This window comes from Trachypithecus francoisi, unplaced genomic scaffold, assembly GCF_009764315.1.
Source record: "Trachypithecus francoisi isolate TF-2019V2 unplaced genomic scaffold, Tfra_2.0 Lachesis_group15, whole genome shotgun sequence".
Lineage (NCBI taxonomy): Eukaryota > Metazoa > Chordata > Mammalia > Primates > Cercopithecidae > Trachypithecus > Trachypithecus francoisi.
Window position 1 is genome coordinate 55,538,993 of NW_022681460.1, and position 24,150 is coordinate 55,563,142.

Consider the following 24,150-nt stretch of genomic DNA (forward strand, 5'->3'; position numbering starts at 1 on the left):
TAGTTACAATCAGATCCTTTGATTAGGAAAGAAAGTGCGCAAATAATTTTTCAAAAGCTAGTTTGTACCTTCATCATATATAACGTAGGCCTCTTCTGTGGGTACTGCAGTGTCGGTCTCCAAACCTGAGAACTCATCTAGTGAGGACAGAGAAAAGGACCGGTCATCCAGGGCTCCTTCCCCATGGTTCTCTCAGAAGTAGGCCCCAGAGCATGACAATTCATTCACCTTGAGCAGGTCATGAAAACAAGTCCCCAAGGCCAGAGTCTCCACAACGTTTTCAGAGGAAAATCATCAAAGCACTGACATGGAACCCAGACTTTCTCTCCTTTGGGCCCAGGAAAGGGTGATACAAATGCCCGCCCCATCAGGAGCAAACACCCCACTCCACATTCCCAGATTCCTCAGCACCCCCAAGCTCTCTCTCACCTCCCTCCTACCACCTCAGCCCACCCGCCCGCATGCCTGCAGGGCTCTGATGCTGAGGGAAGTCCCCTGGCCCCTCATGCCACAGCAGGCGCTCTTAGGAAGCAGTCATGAGAGAGAGAGGAGAGTGGGCGGTTGGTGCTCAGGATGGTGACAAAAAGCCCCTCACGGGTCAACTCCCTTGTTCATCAGTCTTTATTCCTCCACTCCCTCCATCTTGCCTCTGGAATATTCAAGAAGCAGGGTAATTTCCTACCTCATCTACATCCCAACTTGGCAAACTCTACCAATGAGAGTTCCCTGTGCTTCTCCACTTCCTACTGACTATCCACCCTCTCTCACCGACTAGGGAGATAAATCAGATTTCCTAATTTGCATAGGAAATTTGGAAAAATATGCCAATCATTGCAAATTTCTCTTTACAGACAGATTGGGCTGTACTAACCGATAGGTCTATTTTTACTACAGAATTATACTTTAAATGTAATACAAAATTTCAGACGTGATTTTTGGAAAAGCCAGGAAACCCTAGTTAGAAGAACTATTACAATGCCTGTAATGACTAAACCAGTATTACGAGCATGAGCAACTTGTGAAAAGAAAGTGAGTGATTTAAGCATAAAAGGCATCTTCACCTCCATTATCAGGGTAGTTTAAGCAGAAGTCTTTTGGAAAAGGTGTAATGGAATCGATTATACTATTTCTCTACTTGGGGGTTATAGATGCAACTGTAAAAACGAGAACATCTCACTGTAGCTGATAAAAACTTGAGGCAAAAGGTTTTATAGCTCAAAAAATAACTGTAAGGAATTACTTTCCTCCCTTTGACCTGAAGCCCACAGCAATTATATAGAACTCTCTAAACTTAACGCACTATTAAAAGGGGGCAAGGTGGGGAAAAGAGGAAGAAGTGACTAGTGGATGGTTTCCTAGATGCCTTCTCTGTATCAGCCACTTTTATGTATATATAATTTCACAAGAAACCCTTGAGATACATTGAGCTTATAAATACCCACTTCTCAGCTGATACGGTTTGGCTGTATCCCCACCCAAATCTCATCTTAAATTATAATCCCCATAATACCCACATGTCCAGGGAGGGATCTGGTGGAAAGTGATTAGATTATGGGGGCATTTTCCCCCATGCTGTTCTCATGATAGTGAGTGAATTCTCATGAGATCTGATGATTTTCTAAATGGTAGTTTTTCCTGCACACTTGCTCGCTCATTCTCTCTCTCTCTCTCTCTCTCTCTCTCCCTCCCTCTCACCTGCCACCATGTAAGATGTGCCTGCTTCCCCTTCTGCCATGATTGTAAGTTTTCTGAGGTCTCCCCAGCCATTTAGAACTGTGAGACAATTAAACCTCTTCCTTTATAAATTACCCAGTCTCAGGTAGTATCTTTACAGCAGTATGAAAACGGACTAATACATCAGCCAAGGACACCAAGGCTCTGGGAGAATTTACAGCATGCCTGAGACATGCGGATGGTAAAAGACAGCAAAAACAGAATGTGAACTTCAAGTACTCTGGCTCCAAAGACTACTTACTTTATACTTCATAAAACTGCCTCCACTTCTGAAAAGTTGAACTAACCAATAAAATTATTTGTCAATGTGAAGATGCTCTATTAGAATCACCATTCTACAGTGTAATGAAGGGGAAATTGAAGTAGAAGATATATAAACACCTATGTCATTATCCTACCAATCTTTTTCAGCCTAGTTTGAATGACATGAATATTACATTGTAAAAACAAACTCCACCCACAAAGGGCAATGGCAGCCTCGAGTGGTCTGTCCAGCCCTCCTGGGATCACAGTAAGAACTCCCAGCACCTATTCCGAGGCCCAAGAGATGGTCCTTGAGGCAATGACTCTGGTGTGTTCTGATTCAGCCAATGAATATTAAGCAGAGAGAAGTTGTAAATTATCCATCCATTTAGGGGTGGAATTGTCATTTCATGAAAAACTATTAAACACAAACTTTCCTTCGGTCATTCCAATGTCAATATGCCTGGGATCCAAGACAAATTACTTCTGAGCTTGTTCAAATCAGTTTTCAGGTTCACACCCTGTAAAGTCTGGGATTATCTTGCCATTGTTTCCTGGCTTACCATTTTCTTTCCCTTGTCAATTTAACCTTTAGGAATATCGTCTTGCTTTTCCTCATTATCAGTTCAGTGTCATTTCTTTTCATTATTGTTTTTGGTCACATCAAAAATGAATACATGGTGAAGTTTCTGCATCCCAGGGTGAACAAGGGAAAAGTATATCATTTCCTTCATGGACTCTAGTGTTACGGGTAACTCCGTGAGGTGCTGAAATACTCCAATGCATGCAGCAGGCTACAGAAATGATGCTTTTACCAGCAAATGAGTTCACTTCGTGAGATGAGTGACAGTTAAGTCCTCTGGCATTAAGTAAACAATCTGCTGAGTGATTTCAGTGTTCTTTTTCTTAAGACCAAATAAACTCAGGCATAAATTTTCTAAAATAGAACCATCTTGACTCCAAGTAAAAATAACTTCCAGATGTAATGAAATATATTTACAATTAAAAAAAACAAAAAAACAAAAAGTTGACTACCTTACTTTGGCCTACCCGAATGCCATTTTAAACTATTCAGAACTGTGTAAAACTGGATATTTTACAAGCCAACTCAGCACCAATGTGAAAAGCTTCAGCCTCTTCACATAAACACATTTGCCAGCCATCAACCACAGTAGTGTCGTTTATTCTCTTCAGTAGTTTATCAAGTAGCCAAGAAAAAAATAAGTGAAAAATGTCACCAAAGAAGGAAGGCCTTTGCTCCAGAGATATTAAAAAAATTTTTTTTAAATTATTCTCAGTAGAAGTTTAGAGACAGAAGGTAAATGACAGCCATTTGAAACCCAGGGATATTTGCACACTGTACAGTTGGTCCAGCTCAAATGAATGTTTGCATTTCTCGGTATTTTCTATCTGGAGACCCAGCTATGGTAGGGAAGGTCTGTTTTCCATAATGACGGATGTTTTTCTGCAGCCTGTAACAAGGTTATGCTACAAATTCTTGATGGTGTTCATCTGGCTTGTCACATTCCGTGTACACCCTCTGTCATCAGATTTGCTGTAGATACAGAACCTGGAAAAAAAAAAAAAAAGCACTGGCTTTTAAGACATGGAGAATGCCTATACCTTAAGGTCTTGCTTGGATATCCAAAGGCATGTACTTAGGTACCACAAGGAATTAGAGATGAAGCAGAAGACATTGTCTCAACTGCAAGGAGTTTATTATCCAATAGAGAAGTCAGATCAAGCAGAACAAAACAAAACAAATGTTCAAGGCAGCATTATTCATAATAACAAAAAAGTAGAAATAACCCAAATGACCACTGACCGATGAATGGAAAAAATGCTATATATCCATACAATGGAATAAAAAGAATAAAGTAATGATGTATTCTATAATGTGAATGAATCTTGAAAGCAATTATGCTAAGTGAAAGAAGCCAGACACAAAAAGCCACATATGACATCATTCCATTTATACCAAATGTCCCAAATAGGTAAATCCATAGAGAGAGAAAGTACATTAGTGGTTTCCAGGGTTGAGAGGAGGGAGGAATGAGGGTTGACTGCTGATGAGTACGGAATTTCTCCTGGGGTGATGAAAATATTATGGAATCTAATAGTGGTGATCATTGCACAACTGTAAATATATTAACATCCACTAACTTTAGAAGAATGAACTTTATGGTATATGAATTTTATCTCAACAGAGCTAGTATTAATACATTTTTAAAATTTAATTTCTCTTTTTAATTTTATTTTTAAGTTCTGGGGTACAGGTGCATGATGTGTAGGTTTGTTACATAGGTAAACATGTGAAACAGTGGTTTGCTGGACAGATCAACCCATCAACTAAATATTAACCCCTGCATGCATTAGTTATTTTTCCCAATGCTCTCTCTTCCCCCACCCGACCCTCTGACAGGCCCCATTATATGTTGTTCCCCTCCCTGTGTCAATGTGTTCTCATCGTTCAGCTCCCACTTATAAGTGAGAACACGAGGTGTTTAGTTTTCTGTTCCTGTGTTAATTTGGTGAAGATAATGGCTTCCAGTTCCATCCATGTCCCTGCAAAGCACATAATCTCATTCCTTTTTGTGGCTGCCTAGTATTCCACAGTGTATATGGACCACATTTTCTTTATCCAGTCTATCATTGATGAGCATTTGGGTTGATTCCATCGCTTTGCTACTGTGAATAGTGCTGCAATGGACATACATGTGCATGTATCTTTGTAATAGTAAACATTTAATTTCTTATTACAAAAAAATACCACTTTCATGGTGCGTGTGCTTACCACAAATAAAGAAAAGAGAATAATACTAACAATAAAGGAGTGGGAGTTGGAGGGAACTTTGGAAGGTGATGGATGTGTCTGTGGCCTTAGCAGGATGATGATTTTGTGAGTGTATTCTTATCCCAAGCTCATCAACGTGTATGGATTAAATATGCAGAACTTTTTCTATGCCAATCATACATCAAGAAAGTGGTTTAAAAAGATTAAAAGATAAAAATAACTATGATTACAGTCAATAAAGAAGAAAATGTTTAATGAAGTTGTCAATGAAACAGTAGAAATAAGAAAGGCCATAAGAAAACTCTTTTTAAACTAACAAATTATATTGCATTAAAATGTGATACGAGGATGATACATTGCTGTCCCCACATTTAACTTTTCCCTAAGACTTTGTATTGATTTGTACTTATTTTCAAATGCTGTCCAGAGGAAAACTATTCTTTAGTTTGGACTAGGGAATCAGGAGACTGGACAGGAGTGAACATATATATATCATGAATTGCAAAGAAAATAAGAGACAAAAATGCCAAGAAAAATATTGACTTTCATGCTAAATAAAAGTCCAAAAATACAAAGTAAATGAAGGGAACATGTTAGAAGGCCTAAATAAAAGCAGACAAAATGAAACGTGTAATAATAGCAACAGTAATTAAAATCAAATCCAAAATAGTCAATTTTTGTTTACAAACAATTATTAAGTAATTATGTTTTAATTATATTTCACCCTTTAAAATTAAACACATTAATGCATGCAGAAGTCAGATGTCAAGGAAAGTAACATAATATTTTAATACTAGAAATTCAAAGGTAAATTCAAATTTGTACTCACTGGGTCAATGGACAGAGTAGAAATTTTCTTCCCATTGTTCCTCTCCCTCTGTATGTTTCCATGTTTCTTTGGTGTGGAATTTTTAGATGTGTCAAGTTGTCTTGTTTATTTGGAACTTCTTCACAGAAAGACTAACTTCCAACAGAATTCCCATTTTGGATACAGTATTCATGTTCAAACTGATTGGGCTTATCATGGTCAGTAATGCTGCACAAGAATTCCAGACTTGATTCCTGAAAGGAAATGTCTTCACTCTGCCTTGGTTTAAAAAGACTTAAGCTTTATAGTTGACATTGCAATTCATTTCCAACTGAGGGAAAGAAGATGAATCTATCTCCTCCATGCCTGATGCAAATCTAGAATGACTTCTTCCAAGGCAGCTTGAGCAGGGACTGAGCAGAAAGGATGGAGACACATTGATATATGGGGTCCACAATGACCTGGATAAAGGCATCCTAGCTCTGGCTCTTCAGGGAGAACAAGCCATTTTCAGAAGGAAGACAGACTCACATCAGGGTTGGCAGGATAGTGCAGATCAGCAAAGAAGGGAAAATGGTGCATTCTTACCCAGTGGAAAGCCCACACTCCCACAGGAAGCCCAGCCACATGAGGATTAGAATTCTCCAAAGGAGGGCTGATCAAAAAAATGCCCAGCTGCCGAACATGCTGGGGAAACATTCCTTTTCTTGGAGATTCTCAACAAGACTATTCAGTGATCTAAGTGTTACAATAGTAAGAAATTTATCCAACCTTGTTAAAATCACATAGCTAATCACAGAACCTTTTACGTATATACATATATATTACAACCACTAATCTACAATATCCCTTGGAACACACTTTGGGAAATGATAGTTCAAACAAATAATGTCACAAGTTTCAGCTAAATTCTTGACTTGGGTTGTGATAAGCGCTGCCAGGTAAACACAGGATGCCCAGTTAAATCTGACTTTAAGTCAACATGAAATAATTTTTTCATATAAATATGTCCCATGCAATATTTTTATTTCCTAAGTCTTCCAACCTTAGCTGTGGCATGGTACTGTCAGACAAACTTGCTGGGACCAAAAATGCGTTGGCTTGCTGCTTTGCTGTGCGCGGCGCTCATCCCTCCCCTGCAGGCTCTGCCACCCTGCTCTGAGCTGCAGCGTGCTAGTGTGCGTGATAAGTGGTTAGTATTAGAACAAAGCCAGTTACCTTCTTCAGTGTAGCACTCTGGGATCCCATTGGAGCTCATTATCAGGTTACCATCATTGTCGCGCCGTTCCAAGGTCCCAGGGGGACAGGTGGGGATGGGAGTGGTGGGTTTGGGGGTGGTGGTGGTGGTTGTCCGCGTAGTGGTTCGGACTGTGGTTGTTGGGCGCCTGGTGGTGGTGCGACGGGTGGTGGCAGTGGTGGGCCGCTGGGTTTTAGTGGTAGGCAGGGGCGTCGAAGTAGTGGTAGGCCGCATGGTAGTGGTAGGGGGATGGGTGGTGGTTTTGATGACCTCCAAGCCCACTAGCGGCTTTCCTCCAAGACTCAAAATTGGCTTATCTTGGGCACTGGCCAGAGGTGTGCCATGTCGCCCCTGCCCAAAGAGTGGTAGGCCGTCAGGACTCACCACGGGGGTCCCTTCCAGATCTGAAATAAAATCAACCAATAGCTATGCAACGACGTGAAACAATCCAGAGAAAATAAAAAGCAAGCAATAAGTGTCTTCTCAAAGCTTATGTATTATCATGTTTTAATCAGTAAAAGGCAAAGGGATAAATGAATATTGCATCAGTATGCTCCACGATCCTGAGATAACTCTTGTATCTAGCAAAGGAAGAAATATTTTCCTTTGCCTCATTCCCATGCCTAACGGGGGGAAGTGTTACTTTCGATTAAAGGTGGAAAAACTTCTTCTGTAAAGGGCCAGGAAGCAAATATGTTAAGCCTTATAGGCCAGATGGTCTCTGTTGCAACTACTCAATCAGCTTTTAGAGTGTAAATACATAAACAGCACGTAACAAATGAGTTAGACAATGCATAATTAAGTGAGTGTATTGTGTTCCAATAAAACTTTGCATATGGACACTGAAATGTGCATTTCATGTAATTATCACGCTACAAAATATTCTTTTTTCTGGCAATCATTTAAACATGTAAAAACTATTCTGAGCGCATAGTAAGTCTTACAAAAACAGGTAGTGGGCTACAACCTACAGGTTGTAGTTTGTGGACCCCTCCTCTAAAAGGGTCAATTTAAGAACGAATTAAAGGGCCACGTTTTTTAGAGGGTGCAGCCTGCAGGAAGAGAACTAAAGCTGTCTGGGGGAAACACCATGTTCTGCCTCTTTTGAGGCTCTTCTTCTCACATAGGTAAAAGTAACCAAACCAAGAGCAATCATTGTAAATGAGGGGGAGAAGGAAGATAGAAGCTGTAATTCTATAGCTAATTCAGTAGGCTTTTATTATTTAAAAACTGTTCTCCCTTACCCACAATGGTTCGACCATCTCCTCCTAGTTTAATCCGAAGAGGATTTCCATGTGAATCTTGGAGGTACCTTCCTTCTGCATTCAATACTAACCCACGATCAAGGTCCACAACCTAAATCCATGACATAGATTAAAGAATATATTGGACATTTTGAAATGGTCACATGAGTCCAACTATATATGTGCATACGCCTGAAACTTCCACAGAAGGAAACCACAATATGAATAGAAGACATTATTTTTGTCAATATGATTCATAAAGTCTTTAAAAATACAGTACAAAGCAGTCATCTTTCATATTATGATTGCTTACCCATATAATATGTAAATTGTTTTAAGTTTCTCAAATCACAAAAGATGTTCAAAATATTTTTACCATCAAGTACATTGTGTCTAATGCTGGAAAGAAGGAAACAATGTGTCTCTCAGTTGAGGGGAAAGATTAAATAATTTGTGGCCCATCTGTATGGTAGAATATTATGCAGACAATTCTACATACATTCTACATATATGTGAACTCAGATTACAGGGCTGATTATTTTGCAAAAATAAAAATATATCCATTTGCATATATAAGCCTAAGACTGCAGAGAAAAAAATTATGGAAGGTTATACTGCAAATGGTTAACAGTGGTTATCTTTGAGAAGTAGTTTGGGTGAAGAATGTTTATTTTCTGTTTCATATATTTCAATATGAATTGCTTTAACTTCTTGCAATGAATGTGAATTGCTAGCATGTTAAAGACATAAAATCTTTCCATTTTGCTGTTAATGTTAAAAATCAAAGTTGCTATAACAAAAACAATATAATTTGTAATCATGTTGCCTAATATAGTATGCATACAAAAAAAGTCACGTTCTGAGGAACTGTAAAACTTGAAGAAAGCTATAATTATCTTTATTAATGGACTAGCTTGTGCTTTTTGCTGGTTCTCAAAGCATGGTCCTGGACCTGAAGCCTCAGCATCACATAGGATCTTGTCAGATATTCAAATCTCCCAGCCCTATCTGAGACTTGTATTTGACAAAATCCTCAGTGATCCTCAGCTGGCTTAAGTTTGAGAACCACTGCTTTGCACACTCAGGCTACTGGAGGAAGCCCTGCAAGCAAGTCACTTTGGTGGATGCTGTTTTGGCATTAAAATAAAATTTATATAAATCCTATTTTGAAATCTACCCCATACTGTTTCCATTCAAAACTGTTTGCAATAGCATCTTGCTTTAATGTACATTCTTCCTCCTATAAATTTCTCTTCCTTTAAGAAATGATAACATGCATCTTTAGATCACCTATGACTGAAAATGTCATAGTCTTTTAGTACGTTTCCCTAAACCTTATCATTATAAATGGGAAGTCTTGATTGGGAATTACAGTATAAATAATTTTTTTTATTCTTAGAAAAAGTACTTTAAATTCCTGAATATTGTAAAGTGTTCTGTCTATTACCCTCAACCCAACAAAACCTCCTAAACATTTATCTTAACCCCAAGCAATTAAAGCTGTTTAGACATACATAAAGTACTAATAAATAATTTTAGTCCAACAATTGTTGGAAGATTCAAAAGATGATCTAATAAAAATTTCCAGTATCATTCAGGGTTTTTTGTTTATTCATTCATTTTTACCCTGTGTCCTTCTAGAAAGGATTTGAGATGACTTACAGAAAATACATGTAATGTTTAATCAAACAATAAACAAAACCTAAAAATAAAATGAAGCTACCAGGACAGGGAAAATATAAGTTCCTTTGAATAGCCATCCATTGGGTCTATAATCGCTATGGTTGGGCCTTGCATTCATTTGACCTTCCTAACCAGTTGAGGCAAATGAAAAACAAAGGCCCATGCCTTATCTTGGCTATGAGAAAAAACAAGCTAGTTACCAGGAGAACCAAAGATTTTTTCGAGTATTAATAGAAACTCTATACAAGTACATATGAGTAGTTAAAACTAGAGGAGAAGAACAGACAAAGGCCACTTCATTTATCATTACACAATGTCCACCATTTTTCTCTTCTCAACAGCATGAAAACAACGGGTATGTGTAAAGAAGTTTACCCTACCCACTTTGTTCCTTGAGGGCCATTGATAATTCTCTGTCCACTCGGTTTTCCATTACTACCAGGAAGGACTTTCCCTTCTACATTTGGTCTGCCATTATAACCTACACAGTACCAAAAATAAAAATAACAGAGCCTGGTAAATTCAACATGCCCGGGAAGTTGGCTTCATACCAAACTATAAGTAGTAACACATCATTTCAAATAGAAACTCTAAATATAATTTTAAACCAGTAGCTCAAATATATTAGATAATGATAGTCTCAAACTATGACTTCTCCATAACAGATGTGGATGTCAATTAATACAGTAAAGTCACAGCTTCTGACAATACTGTGAGAATGAGAGTGTGGGGCATAAGTAAATTTGCCATAGAAAACGTAAGACCTTAGTAGCTGTAGCTTTATTTTAGCCATGTGGAAGGTGGAGGAAGGAAGGGTTAGAAGGACAGAGAAAATTATGTCTAAAATGTACTAGATACTGTCCCACTTTTCTAGGCATGTTAAATACAGCTATGCCCAGCTGACTCAGGTCCCAATCACCAATCACCAAATATAAATGCACAATGCTTTCTCAAAGCTTGCTGAATGCTGTGGGGCTGCTTGAGAAGTATTTGCTCAGACAGTAAGAAGATGCAGCAGCACCCTTAGAGTTGTTTCTGTCTGTCTCTGCCTCACACGGAGATGTTTCTTATCAGCTCCAGTCTGCTCTGGTTCAGCCTTGACTGCTGGGCAAAGGGCTTGGGCTTTCTGACCGCTACTTGCAGGGCAGACATTTATTTCTCTCATTCCTTCATTTATTCATTAAATATTTATCGAGTTCCTACTATGTACAAGGGAATGTTGAGTTTTACATCTATTATCAGGGAGGTGGGTTTGACTAAAACAGCCAATCTTAGTGGAAAATTGAGTATGATATGGGGCATTGTTCTATGTGTTTACATTGGGCTAAAATAACAATGCATTGTACAGATCAGCAAAAAAAAAAAAAAAAAAAAAATTCATTCAAGAATGTTCTACAAAGCCCCAATTACACACAAGAAGAGTTTAAAGCATGTTTTAACTGAATGCAATTTTATGGTAAATAAAAAAAAACCTCAGACCCTGCCCTGGACACAAACTCCTGTTCATAGCTGACTTCGTTCAACCCTCTGTTATAGAAATACAAAGCACACATCTGCCTGTAACTCCTCTTTGTGACAACGATCTTTAACATGCATTTTCTGGAGGTTTTAGATAACATTCACTAATTGCACTGTCTGAGCAATTCATAACCAAGATATTTGAGTTTGTCTCAGAGTTTGTTTGGTTGACAGTTTTGCATGCAGAAGATGAGAACAAGATAATAACAAGAACAAGATACGCCTACATACGTATCTAACCAGCTACTATGGATCCCTTAAACACATGAGGGCACATGAACAACTAAGCAGCAGCTAAGTTGGGCAACAAGGTTGTGACACATTTTCACAGGTTAGGAGTGTATGCCAAGAAATTCAAAGAGGCAATGTAGGACAGTGAAATGACTGTAGAATTAGAGGCAATGTAGGTTAGTAATGGCTGTGAAATTAGGCCATTTGGGACTGGAATGGCAACTTTGAGCTGTCTGCCTTAGGACAAGTCCCTCAGATCCTGAGCCCCAGCTTCCACATCTGGGAAACAGGAATAACAATGCAAACCCTAGAGACCGTTCAGAGGATGAAATTATGTCACATGTGCAAAGTTCTTAACACGGTGCTTGGGCATAGTAGGTGCTAAATAAAATAGAATAAAAACCTCTCAGGCATTGCCATGAACACTACTGAACACTTTAAAGAAAGATCATTTGAAAAAATAAACTACCTTGTCTGTAAGGGGGTCTGGCAGGCTGTCGGGAGAGAGGGTTACGGAATCTGGCATGCATCATCCTCTGGCGCAAGGACAGCATCGGAGTGGTGGAGTGGCCGGGAGGGGCGCGCGTGGTGTACCGCGGCCAGGGGTGAGTGCCCGCGACGGGGCTCGCGGTGGCAGCGCTGCGAGGCGGCGGTAGGGAAGGGAGGTGGGAGGCCCTGGGGGAGCTGCCTGGAGGTTGGGGGAGAGGTCGCTTCGCAGGAGCCAGGCTCCCTCCGCGAGGGGCAAGCGCGATGGCAGACTCCCTCTCGTCCTTGGCGAGGCTACCGTCGGCGTCTTTGCCGCCCCTGGGAGTGGAGGAAGAGGGCCACTTTGGCACAGAGGAAGACAGAAGGTCTTCCTTCCCGCCTTTAAAAAACCCCGCGTCCTCCTCCTCCTCGTCCTCGGCCGAGACCGACTGCTGGGACTTGGAGGACAGGGGCCTCTTGGAAGGAGGCTCCGACTTCCCGGGTGTGGCCTGGATCGGGCCCTCCTCCTTCTGCCCCGAGTAGGGCGCTGCCCTGCTGGGGACCCGGGCGCGGGACTGGGGGCCACCGGGTCGGCTGGGCCTGGCGAGGGAGCCCGCATGTCCACGCTGGGACCTGTCGTCGCCACCTGCCCCTGCGCCTGTCGGAGACTCCACCTGCTGGTGCTTGGGAAGCGACGCGGCTGCGTCCTTGGCTCGCGCAGCGTGCACTGGGGCCCGCACATCCTGGGCCTCGACTTCTGTGCTGTCTTTGTCGTAGCCGCCCTGGGCATCCTCGTCCTGGTTCTGGAGGGCCGTGGGGAGAATCCCTCGGGAGCTCGCCGTGTATGGGTCCGAGGAGAAGTGGGAGCGGCCCTGGGACGTGGGGCGCGGCCCCCTGGCCGGGGCCAGTGCGAGCCTGGGCTGGGAAGGTGACTGCCCCGCGTCTCTGCTCTGGGGGCCCGGCTGGTGCTGGGACGTGGAGACGGGAGAAGGTGGCTGCTGTTCTGGAGCCCGGCCGGGTGTCATCCTTCTGGGAACACTGGGCCCGGGATGGTGCTGTGACCGTGCTGCGGGAGGACGAGGAGGGGACGCGTGGCGGTCTGTGGACCCCGGCTGCGCTTTGGGAGAATGACCCTCCGTGTCCGCGTCTGTGCTTTGTTGAACGTCCTGAGCCTTGGAGGACAGGGAGGAGTATTTGCCCTGAGGATGTGCATCTGCCCCTGCGGATTTGGGGTTCTCTGGGATGGGTTCCTTCCGATGCAGGCTGGCCCCTCGCTGGGGGCTTCTCCTTAAGGCTTCCCAGCCCCGGGAGATGGGCTGCCTGGAGGAGGAAGGCACGTGGTCGTTGACAACGGTGGCAGGAAGCGGCTTCTCATCCTCCTCGTCTCCATGGATACCTGAGCTAAGCCTAGAGTGGGAATCAGGGTGAGAGTGAACCCTGGGGTGGGCTCGGGAGGGCACAGTGGACTGTGGTGAACTGAAGGGCTGCAGCCGAGGTCCCCGCCCAATGCCGAACCTGCTTGGAGACCTCCCGTTGGCAGCAAAGGGCTTGTGTCTGAGCAAATGGAAGTGTCCAGAGGCAGGCCGGGCCCGCAGCGTCTGGGCCGTGGCCTCCGCCTGCCTCCCGCCGTCTTCCCTATCGCCGTTACCGTCGCCTTTGCCATCAGAAGCCTCTGCTCCCGCAGAGACCTGTGTCCTGGACGAGAGACGAGAAGAGACAGAGGAGGATACGGTGGACCACGATGGAACATTGGAGTTAGTGGCTGAGGCGTCCTCACCATCCTTCCTGCCCCTGGAGAGCGGAGGGCCCCAGTGTGGCTGGGTGGGCAGCAGCCGAGATGATCCCCCATGGGGTGGAGAAAGTCTTGAGAGTGGGACTGAAGCATTGGAATCTTCCTCTGCGGCCCCTGAATGGGGGGTCCTCCGCGCTGGCGAGGCTGGCTTTGCACTGGGGTGCACCAAGCTTCTGTCGCGCAGAACGCTAGAGGGGGACTGGCGGCTGGGGGACAGGGCTGGCCGGGGCTGGGCGAAGGCGCCCTTGGGGTGGGGGGAGCCCACAGCGCGCTCGTCTTCGTCTGAGTCCACCAAGTCGTTGTCATGAAAGCTGGCAGGCAGGGGAGGACGGTGAGAGGTGCCCTGGGTGGCCGCGTGGTGAGCAGGAGAGGCCGAAGCCGAGGGGGGAGCCCCTGGGCTGGGGTGGGAGGCCGGAGAAAAGCCAGGCTTATCTACACCTTCCCTTCGGGGCAGCGCTGGTATCCGGGCCCTCACTGCAGTTCTGCCGGGAGCAACGACCGAGTGGCCGTGTCTACTTGGCTGCCTCAGGGTCCGTTTCTGGTCTTGGGTGTCCGAAGGCAACATGGGCGAGTCCTCCCGGGAACCCAACTCCTCCTTCCCGGTGACTTCCGTCGACTGAAGATCCAGCTCCTCTGCCTTCTTAGCTCGAAGCTGGGGTTTTCGGGGCGCCCCACCATTCGCCAATATTTTGTTCTTCAAGTCAAGAAGAAGGTCCTTGGCATTTCTCCCTTGGGGAGAAGCAGGCACAGAGGGGTGTTGGGAGGAAGCTGGCGCTCTGGGAGAAGGTGAGGAAAGCTCAGGTTTTTCGGGTTTCCCATTGTCCTCCGTGTTCTGCTGAACATCTGCCTTACTGGCTGCAACAGATTTTAAAGAATTGCCTGTCAAAGAAGAAACTCAAAAGTGAAAGCGGAGGTGAGACAAAGTATTAAAAACAGCATATGAAGGCATTTCAAATCAGTAGTCATAATGGCTAATTTCTAATTCCTTAGAGCACTGGAAACGTGTTTTCTCAATGATAGCATTCTTTTTAAAACTTATATTTTGCTTTAAGTAACAAATATAGTCCTAGAAAATATACGTGAATTAAATCTCTATCTGTTGAACCAGGTTATGCCACATCTTATTACGTGAAGAAATTCTGAAATGAGTACTTTGAAGTAACTCATTTATTTTATAAATGTAAAATCTTATATAGGATTTTCTTAATATAACTGTCAGTGTATTACAAATGCATTGTAGCCATCCTTAATAGACAAGAAACACAAATACACCTGGTGCAAATTGCTGAACAGTCTATACTCAAAGTGATGGGGAATGTGTGACAAGCAACCGATTTGTAATTTTTAAGGCATTACAAAAAGTTCCCTCCTCCCATAACATGTCCTTACCTGCTTCCTCCTTCTTGTTTAAAATTCCATTAATAGTGGACACATTTATAATTCTCAAATAAGGCTTAAAATAAAAAACTCCTGGGATAGGCAAACATTATATTAAATGTACTGTAATCACCCTGTCTTCAGAGCAGACTGACTGAGGGAAGAGATTCTATAGGGGAGAGGAACCTGTATTGCAGTGAGAGCGCCAGAGGGGCAAATGTCATCCATTTCACAGATTTTTGCATGACAAAATTGTCTAATATTGCAGTCTACCATGGGTCTTCATAGCACATAATGAAGGAAAAGCTGCCAATATCCAGCATAAGTGTGAGGAAGTAGAAAAGAAAACACGGTCCAAAAACACTCCCCTCCAGTTGTGGATCTTTATTAATGTGTTTGGTTTGGATATGGATCAGGTGAGCTAGACAACTGAAATCCTTCTGGGTACAGCTGCATTCCTAAATGATGGAATACAAACCACAAATTTTACTTTAATCTTATTTTTAAATTTTACTTTTTTTAAATTTTAGATTCAGGGGTTGTACATGCAGATTTGTTACATGAATATATTGCATCATGGTGAAGCTTGGGCTTCTAGTGAACCCATCTCCCAGCCAGTGAATATTGTACCCAGTGGGTAATTTTTTTAACCCCCACCCATCTCCTGTCCTTTCTGCTTTTGCAAACTAAACATTTTTAAAGCTACATAGAAACTGAAGAGAGCTAACAATGAAAAATGTCACATTACCGTTTCTTTTTTTTTTTTTTTTTTTGAGATGGAGTCTCGCTCTGTGGCCCAGGCTGGAGTGCAGTGGCCGGATCTCAGCTTACTGCAAGCTCCGCCTCCTGAGTTTACGCCATTCTCCTGCCTCAGCCTCCTGAGTAGCTGGGACTACAGGCGCCCGCCACCTCGCCCGGCTAGTTTTTTGTATTTTTTAGTAGAGACAGCGTTAGCCAGGATGGTCTCAATCTCCTGACCTCGTGATCTGCCCGTCTTGGCCTCCACATTACCATTTCTAAAAATGTTCTTTCCCTGTCACCACAAGCCTAAAATTAATAGTGATGTCAGATTAATCATATAATTAATACATTAATCATACTGCAATAATAATTAATGTTATCAATAATCAACAACAGTTTAATCTTTGAGAAGAATAATTTCAAAAGGAACACAAAAATATTTTAAAAATCAATATGCAACTTAGCCTGGAAAAATCATCGCTGAGAAGTTCCAAACCCAAGAGCATGACTCAAACAAACACAAAACAAACAGCAGGAGTGGAGAGAGAGAGAAGACAGCCACAGACACACGATGCTTACTTGTTGGCACAGCGACAATGAAGGCTTTGGAGTGAGGTCCCAGGCCTCTCCTATTTGCGGCCCGGATTTTGAAAAGATAGCGTTCCCCAGGCTGCAGACCATCCACCAGGGCAGAAGTAGTGTCTCCACGATAGGTGAGGGACTTTGCTCCAAATGGTTTGAGAGCCGGGGCGTATGAAAGAATGTATTCTGAAATGATTTGGCAGATGGTTGGAAGAAGGAAACTGCAAACAGTCCTGTGTCCAGCAGGCAGACTATATGGGCAGGACGAATTAGCACGTGCATTACTAAAATTGATACACTAGCAATGCACGCCAAGTCACCAGCTGGAGCCTAAAGACACAGCAGAAGGTGAACTCACATTCATTTGGGCAACCAGACAGGGCTGTGTATTTAATTAGCTGACACTTTGCTATTTTAAGCAAATCAAACACATGAAAGCCAGGAGGCCAGTCTTCATACAATTCCCCCCAAATTTACACACCGTTGAGTTTCTGAAATTGTATTTATTTAGTAATTTGCTATGATCAATATGTCCTGACATAATAAACTAAGGAAAAAGAAGTGACAACTGCTAGGAATGGATCCTGAATAGCTTCTGACATCTTCAAGAGTTTCACTTTATTAACCTGGGTTATTTTTCTTAGCACATTTAGCCAGAAAAATTCCATATTTGAAATATAATTTCATTTTTATAGGAATTTAAAAAGTTCTTACTCACTATCTGCTGATAAAGATATTTCACAGTATTTTAGAGCTGTGAAGAAAAGTTGCTAAGTAATAGATTTATGTGATATCTAATGTTTCCATCTGTAATTGGCTTACTCTGTAGTCATATAATAGCCCTGAATTTGGAAAACCATAGCAAATTCAGTCCAAGGAACTAAAATATGTCTTTGCTCACATGGAAATATTATAACATAAGGGAATCATATTTTAAAAAATAATTTTCACCTTCAACTAAAAATTGTCATGCCTATTCTCCTCTCAATGAACCCAAGATTTACAAAACATCAAATTAATATGAGTAGGGGCTACGCATGGTGGCTCACACCTGTAATCCCAGCACTTTGGGAGGCCAAGGTGGGCAGATAACTTGAGGTCAGAAGTTTGAGACCAGCCTGGCCAGCAGAGTGAAACCCCCATCTCTACTAAAAATACAAAAATTAGCCAGTCATGCTGGTATGTGCCTGTGGTCCCAGCTACTCGAGAGACTGAGGCAGGAGAATCACCTGAACCCTAGAGGCAGAGGTTGCAGTGAGCCAAGATTGCATACTGCACTCCAGCCTAGGCGACAGAGTGAGACTATGTCTCAAACAAAAAAAAAAAGAAAAAGAAAAAGAAATGAGTAGGAGCAAAGAAAAATAACTTCAATCACAGAAAAGTCAACAATTATCAGGAGCATGGATGATCTTTTATTTTCCCTTAGCTCCAATCTTTAAAAAGTACATTCATTTAAAAAAAAAAAAAAAAGTTTCAACCAAAAATGCTTTTGCAGCATTTATCTGGAAAAAACACAGCATTCATTTCTCATTGAAAATCAACAAACTTGTCATTTGTGGTGGTCAAAAGTAAGAATTAAGAGAACCCATTGTCTATAAAATTTTGTGATTCAGATTTTAAAATAAATTAAATCCATCTGGAAAATAAGTTTAGCCATGTCAAAGTATACTCTTCTATTATGTTTTATATTTCTTGTACATAGAAAATGCCCCGATATAATTATTAATTTTAATCTCACCACTACATCCTTATGAAAACTACCTAAGCAGGGTTAAGATACGCGAGCTCTTTTGGACATAAAAACTCAGTTGCGGTTATTACTTCTGGCAATATTTAATTGACTACCCTGGAACTTCTTTTGCCAAGGAACTGTAAATATCAACTAAGATGACAGAGAGAGGAAGAGTACACAAGTTGCATGGTAATAAAGTCACTAGGTGTGCAATAATTACCTTTTCATTTTTTAGCTAACAAAAAGTAGTTAGCAAAAAAAGTCTTTATTCAATTTTCAGAGGTCTTCTCAGCAGCACAACAATACTTAATACAGAGGAAGTTAAAGTTCAAATTGTCATAAAAAGAATGATTTAAAGCAAGCTTGTTCAAACCGTGGCCCACAGGCTGCACACCAGGACAGCTTTGAATGTGGCCCAACAGATTCATAAACTTTCTTAAAATATTATGAGACTTATGCATGACTCTTTTTTTTAAAAGCTCATCAGCTATCATTAGTGTATCTTATGTATGGCCCAAGACAATTCTTCCAATGTGGCCCAGGGAAGCCAAAAGATTGGACATCCCTGATTTAAAGGGACCAAATTAATATTTTTCTCTTGTTGTGGATCTATTCCAATGGCAAAAAAAAAAAAAAAAAGAGAGTGAGAAAGAATAGTACAATCTATTCTTGAAAAAAAAAACAAAAAGTGAAAAAGCATTAAGTATAGAAAATACAGTTCCACATCGACCTTCCTTAACTTCTATTATTCCATGAAAAGACATCCTACGTGTCCGCAAACATAGTTTTGGACGAATATAAAAGAGAACCATTCAGTTTTTTCAATTAAGAAAATCTCAAAGGAGATTAGTAGTAATTTTCTGGATTTCTTTAAGCTTACACAAACATTTTATAGTTTCTGGATATATTAGACTTAAAGTTGCCCCTCAAATCTAATAACAATAAAAATTATTTATTTCTTGAATAAAACCTCCATTCCTTTCTATTCTTAGAGTATATTTGCATAGGCAGTGCCAGGAAAAACTTCAGCCTGGCTCTTTAAAATGTCTCCAAACAGATTCTAAAAGGTTCTTAAATGCTTTTACATTAAAAATAAAAGATTTTTGTGTGTATTTAGTATTCTCAACAGACTATTTTAAAATTTAACTAGTTGTGAATGTTTTACTCTATTTTTGTTCTTTAAAATATCTAGCTTTTTGCTATTTTGGTGTTAGGTTTTCCTTGTCATCAATAAATACATAAACAAACAAATGGTGACAAATAGGGAATAAATCCATTTTCCAGCAATTATTACTTGAGTTTTTCAAACCCATTAAATGTATTTATGGTCCCATGAAAGATATTGATGGCTCTGCAGGATTCCTGCTGACCTCTGCTTTTGTGATCTTCCTAGCACAATGAAAAGACCCATAGCATGAAAGCCAGGGTGTTGTTCAGATGGGAAAAGGTTATGCTGTCACACCCATGCAATGAAAAACATCCTTCCCAACAGCAACAGCAAAAAGCCTTCATAGGATGAAAAGAATAGTCACTTTCGTGACTGCTTGGATCTTGGGCAATGAAAATCTTGCATGAGATATCCTTGTCCCTTGGGTGAGCACCTCTTAGACGTATGTTGCTTCCCTATTTCTTTTTCAGTCAACAAAGCCGTAAGCAGAGGCCATGTTCATCAGAATCAATGCATCTTATAGTTCAGGGAATAAGATTCCTACCTTTCACTTTTCCCTCAGTCTCTGGTAGCGCATCCCACGATACAGCAACAACCGTAGGTTTGCCATTGACAGGCCAGACGTTCAAGTTTTCAGGAGCTGTGGTAGGAGCTACAAAATGATAAGGAATGAAACATTTTTAAATGCCTTAGTGGACATTCTAGATGTAAATAGCACATGGTCTCTAGGTACACATTTTTTTTTATTGAAGAGCTACTGTGTTAATTTTTATTATACCTGAGAGAAAATTCCACACTGGTTCTTTGAGTAATATAGTGATTTATGTCAATACAACCAATTCATTTAGTGAGTTTAGACATATCTAGGGAAATTGTCTTAGTAATTCAGAATTTCTTTCATTGCCAAATATTGAAATATACAAAGAAGATTAAGATCCAGTTCCAACTTCATCTTAATAAAACTTTGAACGACATAGTTTAAGAGAAAAGAATGGTAGCTTTGGATACAAACCAAAATTTTTCCCAGAATCAAATGCAGCTTCAGCCTCAGGAAAGCAGAGGCTCTCCTACATGCAAGAGCATCCATTACCCAGAGGCATTCACGCATACAATGGTGACTGATACATGCTACACACTGGGATTTAATGTGCTCCACATGTCGGAACAACAGAACAACATGCTAGTGGAAAAGGCCAACAAATGGTAAAACATGGACCCAAAGAACAGTTCTTTAACTTCTTTGCATGTATGGATAGAAACTCTACCAAAATGTAGGGTTAATGTGACTTTCAAAAATGCCCATGCTGGCCTTTGTCACTATTGGCATCTTACATTGTCTTTAAGTCTTATTTTGGGTGTAATTCCCAAATTGAAAATTCAAAGGCCATTTCAAATACAGACCAGATTCTGGTGTTCTTTGGAAGACTGACATACTCCATTTGCCATCTCTTTCACCCTGTGAAATACGGACTGCAAATTCATACACGGTGTCTGGAATCAGGTTCTCAATCAGCACACGCCTGTTAGCGATCTGCTTATAATCCCACCTGGCCAATTCCCCCTTCTCTCGATAGCGCACAGTGTACTGTCTATAAGAAAACACAACACAATGATCTATCAAATTATCTGCAACTCAACACTAGATGCCTTGTTTTTCCTTCCTCGTAAGTGATGACTTTGGGAGGTAAGTAAGAAAATCAAAGAGGAGAAAAATCTAAACTTTTGACTATGTGACTGGCTCAAAGAATCTGCTTAAGTTCCAAGCAAAGTTGTCTAAAGTAGGAGAAAAAAACAGAGCTTAGTGTCTTTTCAAGACCAAAAAATCTTACTGCTCAAAAGAGCAAGCAGAGATTATAAAGGGAAGGGAGAGAAAGGAGACAGCTTTTATGAGGGAACTACATTATCAGGGATATGTGTTTGTGCGTATGAGTGTGTGTGTGCATCTGTATTTGTGTCTACTCAAGGCATCAGTAGAGACCTGGCCCAAGGTTATCTCAGCTCTCCAGAAAAGAAAGACAAAAAGACTCATTTCATCCCAAATCAGGCGTGTTTTCGATAGGTTCAAGAGGAACGGGAACATGTGGTTTTGAGTAGACTTACTACCATGAAAAGAAGCGAAAATGTGAAACAGAGCAGGACAGAGGCACCTACAAAAGGAACTGTGGTGCATGGTTATCGGGGGAGAAATACAGTATGACCAAATATGGACAGTTCAGCAACCCCTGACAGTGGACACCTTCGACAGTCTAAGAGCCACAAACATTATTTATTTGATTCCCTTTCAAAGAAATTGTCTTTGTGGCCTCTTTGCAGTAGAAAGCATTCGATATATTTAAAATGTGCTATTTGTTACACTGAATATATCAGGAGAAGATTTCAGCTGAAGACACAGCACACCAATTAACACAACAGTTATGCTAAGAAAACTCAAGCCTTCTCTGGTTTCAGCAAGATGTTGGAAATCAAAGTCCAATGGTAAAAGGAACACTTCGTGTTGATGAAGACCACATGGCTAGGGAGAGAATCGCTACAAATCTTCTGAGGTCTTTCAAAAAAAAAAAAGCAGATATCTTTTTTACTAGCAGACAGTGGAGGAAACTATATATCTAATATGAATCATCATTTATATATATATGTATATATATAATGCCATCATCATATCCCATTCATTTTAAACTATATTCCCCTTTCCTGGTTGCAGAGAGGTTGAAAAATTAATACATAATAACCAGGCTACCACATCTGTGGCTCTGTCTTGGTTACTTAATGTATTCAGTCATAGAACTAAAATTTTGATGGCTATATTAATCTACCACTATATTTTAACCTTATGATTGGTTTGCCTTTTATTGCTGTTGCAAACGAATATAAAAGCCAGAATAGCATAACATCATGGTTTAAGAGAAGATAAGTATTATGTGTAAATGAGCCAGACATGAAGCAAGTCAGTGTTTAGCAAAGTCTAATGAGGAGCTACTAAGTGTAAGGCATTAGACATTGTCTACCATCTACATAAAGTCCATCCTACAGTGACTCTTCCTGGATCACAGGAGGAACGGTGAGACTCCTCCCAAAGTGGACCCTGTGCATGAACAGAACATCAATGAGAGAAAGCAAAACACAAATAGAGGCAGAGAAAGAAATGGAATCTAGGAAATTTCTAGACACAAGATAAATCACTGAGCAAGTGAGATGTGAGTTCCTGCTGTGTGTACTACACACGAGGCCCTGGTAACATCTGATTTGTGGGAAATGTGTGAGCACAGTTGGGATTAACTAGGTTGTCATAGAATATTTACCATTCAGCTGTTCAGCTACAAAAGAGGCTAGCATTTATGTAAGTCAGAAAATAAAATCATTAAATACATGTCTTTTCAGGGCCAGAAAAAACCCATCTCTCATATATAAAGATAAATAAATAAGCAAAAGTACCTTGATGCAACAACTTTCTTCTGTTTTTCCAGAACAGGATCCACCCAGGACACAAGCACAGACTGAGATGACATAACTCGGACGCTTATGTCATCAGGTACATCCAATTCGTCCTCTTCTGAAATGACAATGAGACCCAGAGAAAGGCTTTCTCTCACAACAGGTTCTGCTCTGAGCTCCTCAGTCCTTGACAGGCTATTACTCATCCTACATAAGTTTTAGATTGCTTGTGTGTAATGTAGACAAAATGAAATTGATAGAAAGGTAAACAATTATTTCATTAGTCAGTGTAGAAAAACAAAAATCTCCATCTTGCATTTCTTAAACACTGGCTAAGAAATGAGCATTTTGGCCAGGCGTGGTGGCTCACGCCTGTAATCCCAGCACTTCGGGAGGCCAAGGTGGGCGGATCACAAGGTCAGGAGATCGAGACCATCCTGGCTAACATGGTGAAACCCTGTCTCTACTAAAAAATACAAAAAAATTAGCCTGGCGTGGCAGGCGGCTGTAGTCCCTGCTACTCGGGAGGCTGAGGCAGGAGAATGGTGTGAATCCAGGAGGCAGAGCTTGCAGTGAGCCAAGATGGCTCCACTGCACTCCAGCCTGGGAGACAGAGCAAAAACTCCGTCTCAAAAACAAACAAACAAAAACAAAAAAAAAGAAAAAAGAAAGAAAGACATGAGGATTTCAGTTTAAAAGCTGCCCAACCCAATCGACATATAAAATAGTACAAAGGGGATGCTTTGCCTGGGTGAAAGATGGTCCAAGTAACTCAGTGCTTTCTCAATATGCACTGTAAGTTTCTGGAAAATAATAACATTTTTATGGGAAGCAAAAGTTTAGGAGAAGGAAAACTCAACTCACATTTCCTTGATGATCATGGCATGAAATGAAAATTCTGGTTCAAACAACTGGAAGATTCACGTTGGGTTTGATGCCCTCACATTTTAGAAGGTGTGAGTCCAAGACAGATTAAAACGTGTTCAGATATGAACCAGAAGTCAGTTTGCCAATTTCTTACAGAGATTTACCTTTGTTATCAATAGAACATATCACAGTCGCAAAGCTTATAGCCTCAGTTCAAAAGATTCACAAGGCGTCTTCAATATTACTCTGTAGTCTCTTGGGTTTCTTGTTTGTTTTAGTTTTTTGTTTCATTTTTTCTTGTCACTTTTCAGGAACCATATTTCAAAAGGATGTGGATGTTACCACCAGCAGGGGAAGGTGAAAATATTTAGCCTTCTAGAAAAGTGATATAGGGACTTATCCTATGGCAGCAAGTCATCAATAGTAAGAGTGAAACATTGTATTTGTGGAACTTCATACAGTGTAAAAAAGTGTAACTTTGATTTTATGTTGTGAACTCATG

General features: G+C 41.1%; 1 protein-coding gene across 1 annotated transcript in view; it reads right to left on the reverse strand.

Moving 5' to 3' along the window:
• FNDC1 (fibronectin type III domain containing 1) overlaps positions 1-24,150 on the reverse strand; it is a 102,860-nt gene that overhangs the window by 24,887 nt on the left and 53,823 nt on the right. The window contains exons 7-15 of the mRNA XM_033234900.1: positions 22,782-22,899; positions 20,751-20,938; positions 19,894-20,001; positions 16,447-16,635; positions 11,962-14,604; positions 10,124-10,224; positions 8,061-8,172; positions 6,798-7,220; positions 69-137 (exon numbers count right to left, since the gene is read on the reverse strand). Of these exons, the coding sequence (XP_033090791.1) occupies positions 69-137; positions 6,798-7,220; positions 8,061-8,172; positions 10,124-10,224; positions 11,962-14,604; positions 16,447-16,635; positions 19,894-20,001; positions 20,751-20,938; positions 22,782-22,899 (3,951 nt within the window). The remainder of the gene's footprint in view (positions 1-68; positions 138-6,797; positions 7,221-8,060; positions 8,173-10,123; positions 10,225-11,961; positions 14,605-16,446; positions 16,636-19,893; positions 20,002-20,750; positions 20,939-22,781; positions 22,900-24,150) is intronic.